This window comes from Polypterus senegalus, chromosome 9 (genome assembly GCF_016835505.1).
Source record: "Polypterus senegalus isolate Bchr_013 chromosome 9, ASM1683550v1, whole genome shotgun sequence".
In the NCBI taxonomy this organism is placed as follows: domain Eukaryota; kingdom Metazoa; phylum Chordata; class Cladistia; order Polypteriformes; family Polypteridae; genus Polypterus; species Polypterus senegalus.
Window position 1 is genome coordinate 1,259,937 of NC_053162.1, and position 20,160 is coordinate 1,280,096.

Sequence of the window (20,160 nt, forward strand, 5' to 3'; positions counted from 1 at the left end):
TTTGGAAGCCCACTTTGAGTTCTGTTGATGTGTGCAGTCGGGCCTTCTCGGTTCTGTTGGGTTTCCCGTTTTACACCCTGTGTGAGTTTCCTGCTTTTTATGAGTTGATCTTCTGCTCTCGTGGTCCAGAGAAGAGAAGAGAAGGTTCTGGGCGGTTCAGCACCACGGAGAGCGAGCGAGGAGCAGAACTGAGTGGAGATTGAGAGGTGACACAACTCGGGTGGGACGGTGGACGCCAGCTGGCTAGGCTTGAGCCAGTTACCACCCTGGCCAGGCCTCACCAGGAGTCCCGTGTGCTCTTTTGATGCCCACGTTACAAAGACGACAAAGCAGCAGAGAGAGAGTCCGGTGGAGAGCAGCCCAGAAGGGCCATCCAGCAAAGGGACAACGGAAGGAGCTGAGCCCTCCAGTCGGAGCCAGCTGGAGTGACGAGGTGACCTGTGACCGTGAGCCTCCACATTATATAGTGCCTTTTGTAGCCCCCTCTCATTTACTGTGTATGCTCTCTTCATACTGGTGTATTCATTCAGGGTTTCCTAACTTGTGGGCTGTGGTGGCATGGCAGGTGGGCTGCGGCCGACCCCAACAACCCAATATCGCTCCGATGATTGAGCTTGATTAACCGGGGCAATCCTGAATGACCTTCCCGACCCCCTGAGCACTGACAATAACGCTCCACAAGCTCCTGCGTTGACGGTGCCACTTGATTCACCGAGGGGTACCCCCACACAAAGCTCTGAAGTGAAGACCCCCGTGTGTGTGTGTATTGTGTGCAGTATGTGGTCCTTTTGTTAGACTTTATCCTTGTTGTTTCATTCGGTGCCCTCGCTGCACTTTGATTGGCTTGTTGGTGAGCAGCAGTGCCCCCTTCTGGCCATCTCCAGACTGGCAGGCCTTTTGTGTCTGCCCTTCCTTCCTGCTTTGACTGAGTTCTGAGAATGAGAATGGCAAGTAGCTGTGCCCCCTTTAGGGCATTCCCAGACGTTCAGTCACTTTATCTTGTGTGCCCGTGTGGTTTGACGGCACCAGTGTCACCCTGTCGTGTTGTGATGCGTGCAGCCAGCTTCTCATCTTCTGTCTTTGATGTTTGCAGCTCAAACCAAACCGAGTAACCAGAAAGGTGTCTGTGATGCCCCCCAGTCACACGATGGCTTCTCGGACCACCCTTGCGGAGACCAAGACAATGGCAGGGTTCATTTGTGGCGGACATCAGGACTTCAATGAAGCGACTTGCCTTCTGCCATTAGATTGGTGACAGCTGGGGACCCCTCAGCCAGCCTCGTATGTGGAGCAGCTTCTCCGTCTTGGCATCGTGCCACCTCATTCAAACGTCATCCCCACAAATCTGGCGCTCTGCCTGGCACACATTGCCCCTCACATACACCAGCATGGCATTCCGAGGTCTGAGCCCAGCGTTTTGTTCAGATCCATAGAAATGCACAGACGCCCTCTTGGAATGCCACGGTCCTTGTGAGACGTTTCACCCGGGTTCACTTGGCAGCCACAGTCCAGTGCCCGCCCTCTTTTCCTGTTTACAGCATGACCTTTGCCGTGTGTGACGCCAGAGGGACGCCCCGGTGACCTGGGTGTGACGCAGAGCTGTGTGGGAGAGACGCCAATGTCCTGAAACGGGTCAGACAGAGCAGGCAGCCTGTTGTGCTACGAATGCCCCGCGGGCATCTGGACTGCCTTGTGTGCTTTTGCTTCAGAGAGCTGCCAGTGCTCACTTTGTGTCATCGACCCAGAAAGAGCGGCTGTGCTGAGGGCCGTCATACTGGTCACATGTCTTTGGGCCACTGTGGTACCCGTCTGGCTTTGGCACTCCTCGGTGTGATTTTTATTTTGTTCCTCGCCTGCCACCCCCATGTCTGAGTGTCATGCCGCCCAGGTCTGTTTCTCAAGCTCTGTGCCAATCTGTTTGTGTATTCAGAGGGGCGCTTGCTAAGGGTGACTTCCAATAGGGCCCACCAGCAGCACCCATCCATCTCGGCTTCTTACTAGAAGTGGCAGGGATGGGTGGCTGTGCCAGGCATTGCTGGCCTCTCCCCTCCCTTTAGAACTGTCTGAGTGTGGTCTGGCTATGTAGACATCAACTTTGCCTTGTGCCCTGCCAGGTTGTGAGCTCAATTGCCACAGTGCCACTTACAGAAGAGTCATTTTGCCCAAATTTTAGGCCCAGAAAGATGCTGAGAGTTGGGAACGGCTGAGCTACATGTGATTGGCTGAATGGCGGGCGGGCAGTTATATGTGCCACCCTCGACGACTCCACAGACCCTTCATTCGGACATCTTGTTGCTTTGGCTTTTTTCGTTGAGCGTCTCCACAGAGGAAGTGCCGTGCCCATGCCGGTGCCCCTCATTGGTGTAATGTGGGGTGGCCCTGTATCCCATAGCAATGGCCTCCGTCTTTAAAAATGCCTTCTACATTGGGCACATGCCAACCTGAATTTGGATGTGAAGTCAACAAAGGGCTTCCCTTCATACATAACAAAAGACTTGGCTCACTGAACGGGGTGGTTCTGTGCCAGCCTCTTGTGATTGTGTGTATGTGGGGATCACCACTGACTGCGTGTGCCAACCTGCAGACGTATTTTACTGTTTTATTGCATGGATGATGACATTCCAATGTCAATTTTGAATTGGCATACATAGGTTTGCCAGTTTGTTTATTGGTCAATGTGGGTGTCACCTGGCACAGTCCCACTTAGTGGTGCCCTCACATTGGCACCCTCACTCCAAGCCATGATTTCTGCTGGGATTGGTGCGGTTGACCTGGCCTTAGCCTCAAGTACCAAGGAGGCAGGTGGCAGTGCCCTATTACAGGAGAGGTAATCAGATATTTTTGTGCCAGCCTTGTGGGCCGATCTGGAGTTACATGGGGGTGTTATATTGCAGGGATATTGTGACAGGAGCCCCCATAAAGGATGCCACTTCAGGCCCTCTGACCCCAAGTTTATTCAGTGGTGGTCTGTGGACCCCCCCAAACCCTGGGCATCTCGTCCTTCGGGCTCTTTCATCCACAGTGGCACATTTGATGAGGTGGGCCGTGTCATCCCAGGAGGATTTAGAATTTGTCTGATTTGCCCACCTTAAGCTCCCGAGGCCCAAAGCGCAACCAGGTGGCAGGTGGCGTCACCATAGCGACAGCAGATAAACAGCTGGCTCCACTGGGAGTGTCATGAGACAATTAAGAGGACCCGTGGCGGGGGGCTTCTTTAGTGATGTCAGGTAAATTGAGGTCCCCTGGGTGCCACTCAGGCTTGTTACAACAGGCTTGTCACCTGCAGCTGGGGGCCCTCGACTGGTGTGACTGGCACTTTTGTCCTGAGACCATCTCTGATTTGTTGCAGTCAAGGTGGCTGCCCACAGCTGGTCACACAAGGCAGTCCAGATGCCCCTCAGCCACAGGGAAGTTTGGCCTCCCAATCCACCCCCCAGCGCCCCTGGAATGCTTATAGCATGCAGTCAGGCGGGCATTGAGAGATATCCATGACTGGTCATTGGCACACACTGAAATAGTGCCTGGTGCCCCCTGCTGTCCAAATGAGGGATATGAGCAGCAGTAGGGAGACTCCAAACAACTGTAGCTTCACTTGTGGTGCCAGGTGCTGCCAGCTTTCTCTTCTCATGCCCTCGGCAGTCGGTGAGTTGCCCTTGTTGGCCCTGCTCATCTTCATCCATTCCTTTAATGCGCCCGCCTCTCGACCTTAAGGTTCAAGGGGCTTGAACCTGGTCCTCATGCCACTGGGCAACAGACCTGGGCGGTGATGCCAGTTCCAAGCCAATGCTTAGCCAGTTGAGTGAAAAGTGGGATTGGTGGGCAGAACATGCAGTTTGTACAGAAGGGGTTTGAACCCTGGACCACCGAGGCACCAGTGTGTCTTTATTGCTGTGACATCACGTCATGTTGACGTCAGAACCCCGTAGTCCCTAAAGGTGGCTGGACTGGCAGAAATGTGAACCTGCAGTGGCACCTGTAGAAAGAAGCTGCGCCATCAGGGGTTTGAACCCTGAGTAGGTCAGGCGTCTGCCTCAGTAACCCTAAAGGCAGAAGGAAAAAAGAAAGTGGGTGGGCACCACTGCTGTGCCCACAGATTTGGAAATGGACCGAGGATACCACAGCACCCTGCATCTCACAATGGCGTCTGTTGAGGAGAGGCTCTATAAACACAAAAGTGTGGACTGGCCATGACACACCGGCTCAGTCAATACACTGTGGCAGCGTGCGCCACATCTGCCACCCACTTGTGAGATGCCAAGGCACTTGTTTATTTGGATTTGGGGGAAGAAGACAAAGAAGTCGTCGGCATCAGCTTAATTGCCACACCCTGCTTTAGCTGCGCCCGCCGCTCTGAGCTTCTTTAGTCCCCTCGCTCTCGAGTCTCCGGCTCAGCTGCAATTCCTCCTGGGCACCTCGAGTCGCTGGCAGCTGTCCCAGGGCGTCTCTGTCTGTGAGCTCGGGACTCTCGGGTGGCATGTGAAGGCGGCTGACGTCTCTCGAAGGAAACGGCGTGTTTATGAGGCTGCAGCTTGTCGGATTTCCGCTCTGCCAGCCTGTCACATCTGAAGACTGGATGGCAGTGGAGGGTTAGGGCGGTGCCCGGGAGCTCTGGAGTCACGAGAGGAGCGCCGTTTAACATTGACTGCAAAATGGGGCTGGGACCTCTGTTGGCTGAACCCACCGACTCCTGGGGGGCACAAAGCAGAATCTAATCCTGGATTGACATCAGGAGAGCACACAGATGGCAGCAGGGTTGGTATTTGAACCCAGGCCTCTGGAGCTGCGAGGCAGCAACACCAACTGCTGAGCCACAGTGAAATCATTTAATGAGGGGACTTGAAGGAACTCGCTGAGGGTCTTAAACTGACAGTCCGGTGCCACAGCTGTCGGGCCACACAAGACAAAGCCCAGTTCAGTCTGGCAGTGGGCATGACGGGCACAGGACCCAAGGACAGAATGGTTGAAAACTGCTCCCTGCACCAGTAGTCACTTTATATAGCGCCTTTCACACAGTCTCCCAGGGATCCAGATAGAGTAAAGTCAAAGAGCTGCTCCCTGTGCCATTGTTCATTTTATATAGCGCCTTTCCTTTCACAGACTCTCACTAGGCCCGCGTATGGCCAGGCTGTAGAGCTGCTCCGGCCTCAGTAGGCCTGTCATATAGCGCCTTTCACAGATTCCTTCCAAGGGTCAAGCGAGGGTCTTTTTCAAAAGTTGATGCTTCATCTCACAGGTTTATAGCGCCTTAGCGTAACCATAAAAAGGTGGGTGTTTAGCAGGGCACACTGACTGACTGACATGGGTGGTCTGGAGGGGACTTTTGGGTGAATGGCAGTAAAAGCCCAACAGGATTGGGAATGATGTCGATCCCCTCGGCCTGCCTTGGCTCATGGTGGGGGCAGTCGCTGAGGCTGGGGGTCCCGGTGGGGGGTCTGTGAGTGTTTGTGTTATCTAGCGCTCCACACTACGCTGTGTTTACTCCCAAATGCTCCCCTTTGACTTTTAGTGTGTTTAGCACGCCGGTGCCACATTTTGCTGACAAACGCCAGGTCTTGGCACGCAGATGTCACTTTAATTGCCACTGTGAACTTTGTCTCGACACACATGAGGACCTCCCTGTCACAGGACCTCACCCAAGTGACGACAAATCAGCCGCCATTCCTGATGTACATCTGTGCACTTGGAGCCCACTTCGCCACCACAGTCGCAGCCCACCTGGCAGCCATGAGGTGCCACCACTGGCGATGTGCCTGACGGTCAGTGTCTGGGGTTCAAGTGTGCTGTACATGTTCCTCTTATATAGCACCTTTCACACAGTCGTTCTGCGATCCAAGTGCAGTAAGCTGCTCCCTGCACCTGTCGTCATAAATGTCCACTCGTGTCACCAAATTGGCCTGGGACTTGAGTGTAATGAGGCTGCCTGCCGCAGCAGTACTCCCTTTATAGCGCCCTTAGATCTGCGCTCAGTAAACTCCTCCCTGTACATGTGCTCACATTTTATAGCGCCTTTCACACTAAAAAGCTGCTTTATTTTATATTGTGCCTTTCGATAAAATTCACCTGGAGTCACTTTGTATAGCGCCTTTCACATAATTGACTCTGGGGTCCAAGTGCTGTGAGGAGGCAGCAAGGCATAAAGCTTTGTGACACGAGATGGCAGAAGTCCATGGAGAGGACGGTGAGCTCAGTGGTCCGCAGATCCCAGTCTGTGAGGAAGGAGCAAACCCCACAGGGCTCTGAGGTTCAGGCGTGCTGCCCCCTCGAGGTCAAGGGGAGGACATGACAGACGGCCCCTGTTAATGTTAAGTTCTGCATTCCGGTTCCGGGTTCAAATCCTGCACCAGTCGTGACTGCGCTCTCTTTCTCCCTCTGGCAGTGCAGGCCGTGTTGGACAGTGGTTAAGGCTTTGGGCTTCAAATCCCACCACTGACACCACTGTGTGACCCTGAGCCAGTCGCCTCACCTGCTTGTCCTCCAATTGGGAAACCAATTAAGAAATGGAACCAATTGTAAGTCACTTTGGATAAACGTGTGAGCCAAGTCAGTCTATGTAAATGTTTAAAAATGCACACCCCACCCCGGCATGTCCTTTTGTAAGTCACTTTGGATAAAAGCATCTCACTGATGCTTTGTGTTACTGCCACATGCTGAAGACCTGGCTGACCTCCAGTATGATGTGTGTGTGCCCATCGAAGGACTGGCATCCCCTCCAGTGCTCTGCCCTTGTTGCGCCCTGCAGTATAAGAAACAGCGGGTAGTCAGCAGTCTGATGGGGCAGAGGCGCCCCCTAATGGCCAGCAGCTTGCATGTTTCACTTCCTACCCCTGCCTCCCCGTGTGTCCAACTGCAGCGAGGCTGGAAAGCTGACCTCTACAGCCATGTTTATTTTATAGCGCCTTTCACAGAGTCGGGGAATCAAAGTTCAGTAAGGCTTCCTGTGTCGTCGTCCATTTTATATAGCGCCTTTCAAAGAGTGCACGTGACGTCCAGATCTCCTCATGTGATGACACTCCACTCTGCCCACTGCTCGTTTTTATAGCGCCTTTCACAGTCTCTCGGGTATATTCAAGTGCCAGCCGTTTTATAGCGTCTTTCATACAGCATTTCCTGGGTCCAAGTTGTGCCCCCCACTATCTTCATTTTATATAGTGCCTTTCACACAGTCTGGGAGTCGAAGACCATTATGGCTAAACATTCGTGTCTGGCTGCTTTGTGGCGTTTGATGGGTTCAGGGGTCCCAAGGTGGTCAGATGTCACTTTTTTAGACAGGACAGCCGCTGTCCACCTGTCACAGAGCCACTTTATGGTCCTCAATGGGTTCTGGGGTCCTGAGTCGGTCACATGTCATGTGCTTTGATGGGGACTGTCTCGGCACTGTGCTGCTTTGTGATGTTTGGTGGGCTCGGGGGTCCCAAGTCTATTGGTTGTTTCTTGTTTGGACATGTCACAAGTCACTGTGATGGGCACTGCCCACCGTCTCTCAGTTGTTGTTCTGGGGTCTTGATGGGTGCTGCTGATGTGCTCTGTTGTGGGCGCTGCCCACCACCTCTTAATTCTTCTTTTGGGCTCTGTGGTCCCGGGTTGTCATTTATTTTGACGGGGGCTGTTGACCTCACTGTGCTACTTTATAATCCTTGATGGGTTCTGGGGTCCCGAGTCGGTCACATGTCACGTGGTTTCACGGCTCTACTTTGTGGTGGTAGGTGGGCTCGGGGGTCCCAGGTCCGTCAGGTGCCTGCTGCTGATTTCCGCTCGTCTTCTTGCTCTTGCAGACTCCCAGCGCTCCCACCTCACGTCTTTCACCATGAAGTTGATGGACAAGTTTCACTCTCCCAAGATACGGCGGACTCCGTCAAAGAAGGGCAAACAGCTGCAGCCCGAGCAGCCCGTCAAAGCCGCCGAGAAGCCCGTGAAGAAGGTGGGTGCAGCTCGTGGCGGGGGTGGGGGGTTGTAGTGATCGGTGGGCTCTCCCCGGGGGCCCATGTGCTCCTTGTGTCCCGTGCCCAAATCTTCTTTTTGTGTGTTTTTGTCTTCAATCAGACCCTCAGTCGACTGGAGGAGCAGGAGAAGGAGGTGGTCAGCGCGCTCAAGTATTTCAAAACCATCGTCGACAAGATGGTGGCCGACAACAAGGTGCTGGAGATGTTGCCGGGCTCTGCTTCCACGGTGCTGGAGACCATCCTTCCCCTGGTCCAGATCGACCCCCGCATCCAGCACAGGTAAGGAAACGGGCAAAGAGCTAAGGGTAAAAAAAAGGTGTGCTGGCATTTTTATCATCTTATCTGAATGGGAACCCCCCGTGTCTGTGGGTCCATGACTTGCTCTCTGTGTGGGCAGTGCCTGTAGGAAGCACACAGGCAGCGGGCACCGGGACAGCGGGCTTTACTCATCGGACATCTCAACAGTTTCCCTTCCTCCCTTCTTTAGATGTGGACGTTTGGGCAGATGAGTTTGAGGCCAGGCCAGCCGGGCTGCTTGTGGTGCCACTTGGACCACTGGAGTTAAGCCCGGCGGGTCGAGGTGCACACGGCAGCTTCACGTAACGTTTTTGTGTTTTCACCGCAGTCGTCCCACTTTGTCTGATTTGTCCCGCGCTCCAGGGCTCATGCCCTGCAAAGTGCCACCTTATTTGCTTCAGAGTCACTTTGGTCACCAGTCCTGTGGTCTAAAAGCAGGTGTTGATGCCATAGTCAGCATTTTAGTGCCACCTGTGATGCCTGCTGTTCTTCCTCTCAGGCACTTACACCCCCAATGTTCAAAACCGAATGAAGTCTTAAAATGTACAAATAAATGATTAGCCGGACCCCCAAACTCAACAGGCCCCACCATGTGGCATCAAAGCTCAACCCCAGCTCTTCACATGTAGCCCCCATTCGTCCAAATTGCTGCGACCCCCCAGAGTAGAGTGTCTTTTCGGGGCCTCCCCCTTTTTTGGCCGATGGTTTTGATGTCGGGGTCCTTCTGATGGCTTGAATTGGTTTAACGGCTCCCGAGCACGTCTCAAAGAGACCCCCAGCATTGGCACCTTTACCCGAGGCGACTTTGAGGTAACGATTGGTTTATCCGGTTGGACCCTGGGAGGCGGGTGACGTGACCTGCTCAGGGTCACCCAGTGGTGTCAGTAGTGGGATTTTGCCCCCCAGCCTTAACTGCTCCACCACAGTGCCTGCCTAACTGGTGGTCGACACCATTCTGTAGACCTCCTTTGTAAGTCGCCTTGGACAAAAGCGTCTGCTAAGTGAAGAAATGCAAATGTCCCGATACCTCGTCGTTTTTGTGGGCCAAACCCTGGTGGTGTTGGGGGGTCTTTGATGGGGAAGTTCAGTTCCTCTTTTTGTGATCTTGAAAAGCTGCCATCGTCGGCCCTCCTCTATTTATAGCCTTCACTTGTGCAACTTTGGGGCTTTTTTAAAAAATCTTCAACCAAAAGCGCTTGGACTCCTCAGCTGCTCAGCTCGACTTCTAAATACGAATGAAAACCTCAGCACTTTGGGCAGCCCAAATGAGGAAGAGGAGGCGCCAAATAGAAAGCTTGGCGGAACTTGTAAATGCAGGCTCAGCCTGGGGGTGGGGGTCCAGCGTCCTGTTTGACAGGGTGGGCAGTGGGTGGGGAGACGCACCTCACGGTCAGCCGTCACGATTTTTATTTCTGCCATAATAGGCCACCCTGCCCAATCCTCCAGCTGGCCGCCCACACCCTGTGTTGTCACGGCCATCACCAGTCAGGCAGGCCAATCACAGGCCTTAGCCACACGCTGGTGGGCTGCTGCTGGTATGATGGGCGGCACGTCCAGTCAGTTCATCAGTTATCAATTAATTAACAAGACGGTTAAGGCGACTTGGAGGAGAGTCTGTCCATCATCATCATCATCATGTTAAACCGCTTGAAATGGTAAAGCCATGGGGAAGTTTCCAGAAAGTGGCCCAAAGTGTCACCTTCTGTGAAAAGTCCAAGGAGCAGCCGGGCTGTGTGTCTGTGTCGGCCTTCTAGAGCCGAGGGTGGGCAGGGCAGAAAGGGTTAAAAAAAGTGGGCCACCAAACAGGCAGGAAGTCAATGGCCCTCCTGTTCCCCCCCCACACACACCAATGGCGCTCCGCTCACAACTGTCTTCTGACTAAAATTGTGCAAGTTTGAGTCACCTGGGATTTGTCCGAGTCAAGTCTGAACATTTCCTTCGCCTCGTCAGGAAGCAGCGTGCCGCCCTGTCACGTGTGGAATGCAGCCTGTTAGGGCATGCAGTGGCGCCCAGGAGGTCCCAGAGTGCTGTGTGTGTGTGTGTGTGTGTGTGTACAGGTGCCCTAAGTGTTTAAAGAAAAGAATGTGTGCAGACATGTTGAACTGCAGGGAGCGCTCAAGAGCAGACCCCCCAAACCCAAAAGCAAAGGGGGGGGGCACAGGGAAATGAACACAAACATCAAAGCTGTGATTGGCTCGCTCAAGCCTTCTGTTTGGCTTCTTTTCTGTCCCAGTTGGCCTCCCACTTCCTTCCTGGTCCTGGACATACCGCTACTTGTGTCTGCCGCCCTCCCAAATCCACACTCCCCATTATGAAGGGTCAAGTCTGACTGACCGGCCGCCTTGGGTGTCCCCTTAAAAGCTCACGCCGTCACCCTCTGCTTCCTGTGTCTGAGCCAACTCTGCACCCATCAACACGCCACACCCAGAACCGCCACCACTTTTAGTTTGATGCCCACCCTCTCATGTGGCACCTTATCAAGCACTTTCTGTAGGTCCAGTTAATCTCGTACGCTCCACTCTGGTGGTATCCTGTTGTTGGTCCCTCGTAGAATTTGCAGCCCTGCTGAACCGCAGACTGAGGGGACACAGTGTGTGACATCCCAGCAGTCTGCAGGTTTGAGAATAAGCAGCTTTAGATGGACTAATAAAAACAGAAAGAAGAATTCATTCCATTTATAAACGCTTGGCACAGTGAGTGGGGAGCCAGTTCAGCCATCACCAACGTGCAGCACCCACCTGGATGATGTGACAGCACAAGGACACTCGCCACACTTGCGCTTTTAGGTGGTGAAGGGGTGAGAGATCGTTAGCCAATCAGAGACAGCAGCTGATCAGGGGGCCGGAATGACCAGGAAGTGGTGGCTTTATGAAGGCTGTCCAGAGATCTTCAATGACGGCAGAGAATCCGCTCAGTGTCCCTCGTCACCACACTGTGGCATTGGGGTCCACACACACACACCACGGGGTAAGCGCCCCCCCGCTGGCTCCAGCAGCAACCCAAGCCTTTTTTCCTGGTTGTTTTCCCATCCAAGTCCTGGCCGGACCCGGACACGCTGGGCTTCAGGGGGACGGCCCGTTCTGAAGTGCAGGTGACTTGGCTGCCAGGAATAGGAATTCAGCCCCACAAAGCTCGCCACTCGTGCCCACTTAATTGTTCCAAAGTAACATCAAGTTGAGCTTTGAAAGTCCTGCTAAGTCCGCCACACCTCGTGGTCACACCTTCCGTGTCTGGGGTCCTCTTCCTAATGTCTTATCTGTGTTTCTAACTGTGTCACCCCGTGTTCTCGATGACCTCACCATCTTGAGTCACTGCACTGACTGCCTTCGTCATTTTAAACCCTTCAGTCAGGCCTCCTCTTCATCACTGTACATGCTCAGCTCTTTTAACCTTTCCTTTTAACTCCCCACCCCTTAGTAGCCCCCCGTAATCAGCCCAGTCGCTCTTCTCTGGACCTTCTCTAGTGCTGTTATGTCCTTATGGAGTCATGAACTGCACCAGGACTCCAGATGAGGAATCACCAGTAAGTTATAAAGACTCAGCAAGCCCTCCACACGTCAAGGCGCTATATAACCGGACAGTCTGTTAGCCTTCTGAATGGCTTCTGAACACCGTCTGGAGTCCCCTAAGACCCCTAAATTCTCATAAGGTGGACTTTTGATTTTCAGACCCCACACGTGTAACTCTTTACATTTAGTGACATGAAATATCGTCGTCCACACATCTGCCTGTGCCCGTCCGCTGCCCAAGTCCCCCTCTGATTGTTTAACGGACTCTCGATTACCTGCCAATTCTGCCTAGCATGGCATCATCTGCACACTTCACCAGCTTCTTCTTTTTATTCCTATGCAAATCCTTTATGTATATTATTAAGGGTGGGCTTTATGCCACCCTTCACTTCAGCCCTGCAGCTCAGTCCACCTTGAGGTCGCAACAGTGCCCAGTTACACTCTTTTGGGTGGCCACTTGATGAGATGTCAGCCGTGTGACTCCAGCCTTGTCCCCATGTTGTGCCATTTCTGTCTCCCCCAGCAATGCAGTGTCGTCCTGCCTGAGCGGCGTGTGCCAGAGCCTCGCCAAGCTGATCCAGTGGTCCGATGAAGTGATGCTGGAGGGTTTGAAACTCGAGGACAAGGAGGCCGTGCTCAAAGTGACGGGGATGATCAAGGCGGTGCTCGATGGCGTGAAGGTAAGCTGACGAGGGGCCGTGCTGCAAGACATGGCGCTGAGGCCGACTGCATGATGTTGTCTTTAACTTGCCATCAGTTGGTGGAGCTCACACACTACAAGAACATGGCATCTTAACACAGCTGCACTCACATTACCCCCCTGAGTCCACTGTTGCCTTCACGTTTGCCCTCTGGACTTGGCACCTGTGGGTTAACAGGCGAATGGTTGAGATTCCTCAGTGACACAGAGGCAATGCAGGGAGTTGTTGGGGGGGGCATTTCACATTCGACACGACTCTTTAAGAACCTTAAAATGGGCGCTTCGTTAGTTGAGCCTCAGCACACAGCTGACAAGAGTGACACGCTTTCATATGAATATGTAAAGTGACACGCGTGCCATGTGCTGATGCCCACGGTCTCATACAGTGAGCACCACCCTATAATGCCGAGGTGTGATTAGGGTCTTGTGAGTGAGCCCTGAGCCCCACGCCTGTTCAGAAAGCCCCTCGTTTAAAGGTGCACTGCTGCCCCCTAGTGGCTGACCTGACCACGACCCACAAGGGAAGAGCAGCCGCGTGCATCTCAGGACCAAAGAGCTCGTGCTGCTCTAAGGGAAGGAGTCACGTCAGATCTTCAAGTGTACTGTAGACCGAGGGGCACCTCGAGCCATGAAGGTTGAGCCCACCCCTCCTATACCATCCTGCCAAAATGATGAGGTAATTGCAAATGCCTGGCATGTATCGCGTCATCTGTGCCCGTTGTTTCTTTCCCATTCTTCACTGGCACTTAGCCACACGTTTCCTGCGGTTTTCTTAACTGTTTGGTTTCCGTTGACTTGCTGGATGCACACAAGTCTGCACCCCATTGGATCGCACGACTTCCCCAAAGTCACAGTTGCTTACTTATTTGCTCCTGGTGGGCCAGACATTCAGTGAATGAGGCCTTACGACAACATAAGTTCAAATTGTTGTGGTTATCCAACCATTTCCTGAGCCCATCGGAGACATGAGCCAACCCCAGGCACCCAGGGCATCAGTCCATCACAGGGCCCATTCACTTCCATCTGGTTAGAGCTGCCAGTGAACCAAAGCTTTGGGTTGTGGATGGGAGACGACAAGCGGTGGGTGCAGGATTTGAACCTGGGGCTCGTGGAGTGGTGAGCAGCGCTAACCCTTTACCGTGTCTTTAATTTGCAAGTGTTTTGCCAATTTTTGACTTTTTTTGTTTTTTTGTTTTCCCTTGTTGCAGGAACTTGTGAGGCTGACGATCGAGAAGCAGGAGCAGCCATCGCCCGTGTCTTCGGTGAAGCCCAGCATGCCAGTCTGCAACTCTGAAAGGTGCGAATGCGCTGGAGTTGTCGGTTGTTTGGGTAGCTGCTCACAAACGTGCTGATCGATCATTTTAAAACGGTGCACACTGGAAGTGGTGGCACTACCCATGATTTGGAGTCATGAAGAAGATGGCACATTACTTCTGCCAACTTGCATTAAAAACAATCTCATGTGGTGCCCACCCCCACCCCTTTGTGAAGTTCAGGTCTCAGTGCGGCTGGCCTCCCACTGCACAACTGGATTGTCGGTCGTATCGATCGTCTGCACGTGTGCCGTTCACGTACTGTGGAGCGCTTTTGGGGTTCTCCCACGCGGCGTCTCCACTTCCCACTCCGGTGCCTTCATGTGAGTGCAGGGCTACGGCTGCGTCTGATTCGCTACTTGGGCCGCGCAAAACACACGTCAAGATAAGCTTAAGGGGGGTGTAAGCGCATGGAGAGTGGTATCTGCCGTTTGTCAGTCCTCAAAGTAGCGCTGCTCTGGAAAATAGAAAGAGAGGAGTCTACCCAGAATGACGCATTGATCGAGGGTCCGCCATCCCACCCTCTGCTAGCTAGCCAGCCAGCCGTATCGAGGCCTCTGATTCGTTACATGGGCCACTTTAAAGGATTTTTACAGATCAGTTTAATGGGACGATAAAGAGCGTAGTAAATGCAGCACAAAGTGTAACACAACGTGCGCCGCTTTATCGATGCCATGAATAACGATATTCTGGAAAAGTACAATCGAGAGTCCACCCTTCAACGTCGTCCTGTCTGACTCCGGTCCCGCATTGCATCTTGGGTACTCTGATTTGTTACTTGGCCACACGAGATACGCTTATTAGGAATATACAGTGGGGAAAATACGTCTTCCTCAGTCAGTGTATTTCTAATGGGGCCACTGACATGAAATTTACACCTGACGTCGCTAACAACCCAACTAATCCACACATACAAAGACATCAAAGCAAATAAGTCCATAAATGAAGTTATGAGTAATAAAGTGGAATGAACACGTGAAGAACAGGAGGTGACAAAAAGGAAGGCCTGGAAAGCCAAGAAAGCAGCTGACGTCTGTCAATCCTGATAGCCCCCCCGTCAGTGCCAATGAGTATCAGCGGCTTTAGTCCTAATTGAGGGGGTCACGCAAGAAGCACTGCATGATGGGTAAAAGCAAAGAGCTCACTCGGGACCTTCACAAACATGCTGATGGCATCGGTGGCAGACGTACTTCTGAATGTTCCAGCGGGCACCGTTGGCGCCATAATCGACAAGTGGAGAGAACTTCATAAACCGGCCACCACCAGGGGCTCCTCGCAAGAGTACGAAGAATGAGAAGAACCAAGGACCACTCGCCGAGAGCTTGAAAAGGACCTGCAAGTAAGTAATGCACTCCACCGCCATGACCTCTGTGCACACCGCTCACCACGCGAGACTCCACTGCTGAAGAACAAGCACATTGAAGCTCTTTGACAACATTTGGACAAACCAGTGAAGTAACTGGGAGAATAGAGTCTGGTGAGAGGAGAGCAAAATGGAACTCTTTGGATGTGACTGGAGGAGAAGTGGCGCTGCACCCCAAAAACACCACCGGTGAAGTGTGGCGGTGGCAGACTTCATAGAACTGAAGGAAGGATGAATGGAGAAATGGAGCGGGACATTCTTGAGAAGAATCTGCTGCCATCTACCAGGATGCTGGACATGTCAGTAAGACAGAAGGACCCCAAACACACAGCCAAGGAAACTCTCAGTTGGTGTCAGAGAATAAAGAAAGTGAAGAAGCTGCTAGAAGGCCAGTCAGTCACCCGACTTGAATCCCATTGAAAATCGGTGGAAAGAACTGAAGATCATAGAAGAGACCCCCGGAACCTTCAAGATTTGAAGACCTCCCACCTGAGTGATGCCTGTGACTCGTTTCTCCATACAGGAGGCGTCTTGAAGCTGTCATCCCCAACAACGGCTCTTCTACTATAGATTTCAGTAAGCGTGTTCAGTACTTTCTTCCCGGCGTCCTTCCACTTTATTCCACTTCATTTCTTGTATGTGTGGATTAGTTGGCTTGTTGGCGACGTCGGGTATAAATTTCATGTCAGTAGCCCCATTAGAATTACAGTATATCGACCGAGGAAGACTCATTTTCCTCTACTGTATATTCCTAATAAGCGTATCTCGTGTGGCCAAGTAACAAATCGGAGCACCCAAGATGCAATGCAGGACCGGAGTCAGACGTGACGACGTTGAAGGGTGGACTCTCGACGGATGTGTCATTCTGAACTGATCCTGCTTTATACCCTCAATTGTACTTTTCCAGAATATCGTTATTTGATTTGATCTCGTCGTATGTGTCAATGTCACATCAGTAGCCCCCCATAAGAAGTATATATATGACGCGTTCCTTGCTTATTTTCCCCGCTGTAATTGTTCAGTGCTGTCCTTCGATGGCAGGCGATTTCTCACCATCTTGAGGTGGCAGACGACCGACTCCCCACCATCTTGAGGTGGTAGACGACCGACTCCCCACCTCGCAGTTAGTAAGCCATTTCCTGGTCAGCCTGGGTGCTGGCCCTGCTGTTGCCTCCTCAGGGAGGTCCTCCGCCCAAGAAGACCCAAGACATTTTCAGGGTTCCTGTTGAGCCCGTCCCCCTCGTGTGGCCCCCCTTACTGATGGTGACCACTGATGGCAGGCAGTGCCCTACTTGGTCCGTCACCACGCTGAGGGGAGTGTCGGTTTCTGAAGGAGAAGAGCATAACACACACACACACACACACACACACTGGTCATCAGGGTGAAAGGCGCCTGTCGATTCTTTACGTCACATTGCCCTGGACGAGTGCGTTTAAATATATAAAGTGAAGTCTGCACAAAAGGCTTCGACCATCACGCCCTTCGCCCCCCGCGTCTCGTCTCAACTGGCCGTCTGATGGACTTATAAAGCATTTAAAGAGGAGCATCATGGGAGTTCAAAGTAGTAAACGAAGTATGCGTCGTTTTATTGTTTCTGTGAATGACGTTATCTTCGTTTGAAAATACAGAGAGGGGTCTGGTCAGAATGACATGCCAGTCAAGGGTCTGCCATCGTGCCCTTCTGCTGCGTCTTGTCCGATCCCACTTCTCTCTCGTCCTATGAGTCAGCCAGTAATCGAGGGGTCCGATTTGCTATGTGGACTGCATAAGATACGTTTAGTGGAACATGAAAGAGTGTAATAAACACGTAAAAGTCGTATTGCGGTGTGACTGCTCAACTCTGAGAATTCCGCTAAGATTGCTTCCTCTAGATTGTCTCTGAATCGGAGCTCCCACTTCAAAGGGCCTTCATGTGAAATTCCTGGGATTTCCCATTTGGTTGATCCCACAGGAACGCACCGGTAACCCTAGGGGGTCGTGGCACACGCTGGTGACCAGCAGTTAGCGGGCAAACAGAATAAGGAGTCCGGAGGCAGAGGTGACCAACCACAAGGCCTCCTCTCTGTTTCCAAGCTGATGACCACCCTACACACCCACCCTAGAAAGTTACCGGGGCAATTTGTCCCCTGCCAGCCCCCAACTCAACAGAAAACAAGCCCGCCGTGACTCTCATTGTTTTGAACTTTTGCAGCACGGCTGAGCATCACCTGACTGACCGGGAGAAGGACGTCTCGCACAAGAGCCCCCTGGTGGCACAGCCGTCGGAGATCACGCTCGACGTGTCTGACGAGAACCTGGCCCCACCCAAGCCGCCACTGCCTGGCATCAAAGTCAACGAGCACAGGTGAGGAACACGTGACACTGGCACTTTTCAATGATTTGTATACCCTTTCTTTATTATTACCTCAGTATAAAATACCACATGTGCAGACCAAGACCCACCTGGCAAGTGGCTGTGCCATGTCTGAGTCCCAGGCAAACTCTAGGACAGCAGCAGGTCTGCGTGTGTCAGCCAAGACCTTCCTTGGGTGACCGAGCACCAGTCAGCATCTAGGGCTGGTCGCCATACACGGACCTCTTCACGCCATTGAGGAGACTGGGCACCACAGCAAGGAGCGAGCAGGGCGACTCCAGTAGGGTTCTGGTTGGTCAGCAAAGCCGTCAGTATGAAGGGTTTAATGCGAGGTGAGGGTGCTGTCTGCCATGTGGAAGGTTGTTGGCACTTTATCAAACTCTGTCCTGAACTGTCACCGGTGCAGAGGCCAGCAGAGTGCTCACGTCACCGAGTGATTAGAGCTACCCGACCTGGAACCTTCTGTCTTCCTCCCCTAAAAAGTGATGGGATCCTGGACAAAACTTAGCCGTCAGCTGAAACGGCCTGAGCTCTGTTCTTGACCGTGTCCGTGGCCAGCTATACTGTTACAAATGACATGGCTACGGAGGATACACCTGGCTCACAGCTACAGCGCCCTCTAGTGTCTGAACCCCCAGGATACTTGACTGCATTGTGGTCGCTCTAGTGTCTCTAAGCTGTTTATAGATTGATAGATCACTACTGGCCTTGTACAGAGTATGGTGAGGTCCTTATTTGCATATGCCAATCGACATTCAGCACCTGGCATCACTGATGGTATCGCTGACTGTGTCGCCCTCTAGTGTCTGAAGGCTGTTACTGATGGTGGACTTGATTAGCAACTGCACTGCTAAGCTGATGCCAGCACCACTGCTGTTGATCGCCCTCTAGTGTCTGTCTTGTTACTGATAGTATCTTTGATTACATCGCCCTCTAGTGTCTGAACTCTGGTGTTCTTGATCAACAGCTGCACTGCTGTCTAATGTCTGCACTGTTACTGATGATAGACCTGGGTAGCCCATATACATCGCCCTCTAGTGTCTGAACTATCTTACTGAAGGTACATTTGACTGCATGCCCTCTAGTGTGTGTAATGTAGGCACTGCCGTGCCATATTCTGAGTCCAGTACTGTTCTTCCTTGCCCGTGCTAATCACCACGTGGAGTTTTTTTGTCATCCTTACCTGAAAATGTTCAGGACATGTGTGTCATTAATAGGCCAACAGAATGAAGTGCATTGTACCACATAATTGAACACATTAGTGTCTGCTCCAGAATGCAGATTCTGTACGGTGAGCCGGCCCATTTGTACACTGTGCACTGGCACTGGCACTGTGTGCCCATCTTTATCATCAGAGTATACACAGTATAAAGAGAAGAATCCAAGAGGGAGCCTCCCGACTGTAGAATGGTCAACAGCTGGCATGGCCACAGCACGTCTTTAACGAAGTGCAACCAAGCGATCCAGCAAGTCTGGAATGTTGTGATCTCCATGAAAACACGAGATGAAAGATTTTTCGAAGCCATGACTACAGAATAACAGGGAGTCAGTCACGGCTAAGTAAGCGGATGCTCGTCTTGGGCTGAGTATTCATTTCGACAGCAGGGTCGGCCATTAGAGGTCCGCTGAGGGTGACTCTGACGTCTTCTGGCCACTTGGGTGGCTTAAAACAAACAAATTGCTCTCGCATGCCACGGCCCTCCTCCAGTTTAATGTTCTTCTCCTGTTTCTTTTTAGCCCTCCAGCTCTGCCTCCAAAAAAGCGACAGTCGGCTCCGTCCCCCACCAGGGTCGCAGTGGTCGCTCCCATGAGCCGGGCCACCAGTGGTTCCAGTTTACCCATTGGCATCAACAAACAAGTAAGGCTGACAGGATGAGTGTTACTTTGCATAGCCTTCCATTTTGGTGTGCGATGGGGGGGGGGATGAAGGGGTGGGGGGTGTGATGACCGGAAAAGAGCAGGACCTCAACCCTAAGGATGCCCATGGAAAAAGGGGGTGACTAATGGGCTAACCTGGGTAAACCTGCAAAATGGCCAATAAATTGATGATGATGATGATGATGACAGATGAATGATGTTTAGGTGTGTGTGCGTGGAGTACAACGAAGACGAGTGTACGCTCTGTGTGACACATGTACCAACCAGAGGGGAGGTAGAGCAGTGGCACCAGGTGACACAGCAGGACACCAAGAAGAATTGAAACAGAACAGGGGAGAGTCCGTAACGCTTCATAATGATTACAATATTTCAGTTTTTGTGTAAAAGACTGACTTGTTCCTGTATCATCGGCTCTAGTCAGGGTATGCCAGACTAAAGTGGTAAGTCTTCAGTCTCATCTCTAGGGCAAGCAGGCAGGTGAGCCCACAACTTCAGCTGAAACCTCGACCTCCTGCCTGACGTTAGGTCAACCTCTGGACCAAAGTCCGACATCACTTAGGCAGGGCAACCTGTACGTTTAAGCAAATGCAGAATGGAAGTCATTTTCTAACCTGCTTAAAGAAGGTCAGGGCCGTGGTGGGTGCTGGAGCCTGTCCCGTACAGCACAGAGTGCAAGGCAGGAACAAACTCTGGACACGGTGCCAGTCCACAGGATGGAAATGTTACTTTAAAATGAATTCTGCTACGAGAACGCGAGTGGTGGAGTTGGATGTTTAAGGGCAGATTTCATATAAATGTCAGTTTTT

At 52.2% G+C, this 20,160-nt stretch overlaps 1 protein-coding gene across 6 annotated transcripts in view; it reads left to right on the forward strand.

The window, feature by feature from the left end:
- Positions 1–20,160, forward strand: part of LOC120535056 (rap guanine nucleotide exchange factor 1-like) — a 93,969-nt gene that overhangs the window by 35,913 nt on the left and 37,896 nt on the right. For all 6 annotated transcript variants that reach the window (XM_039762578.1, XM_039762577.1, XM_039762579.1 and 3 more), the window contains 6 exons: positions 7,773–7,918; positions 8,041–8,219; positions 12,270–12,426; positions 13,655–13,743; positions 17,315–17,467; positions 19,214–19,334. In XM_039762578.1, the coding sequence (XP_039618512.1) occupies positions 7,773–7,918; positions 8,041–8,219; positions 12,270–12,426; positions 13,655–13,743; positions 17,315–17,467; positions 19,214–19,334 (845 nt within the window). The remainder of the gene's footprint in view (positions 1–7,772; positions 7,919–8,040; positions 8,220–12,269; positions 12,427–13,654; positions 13,744–17,314; positions 17,468–19,213; positions 19,335–20,160) is intronic.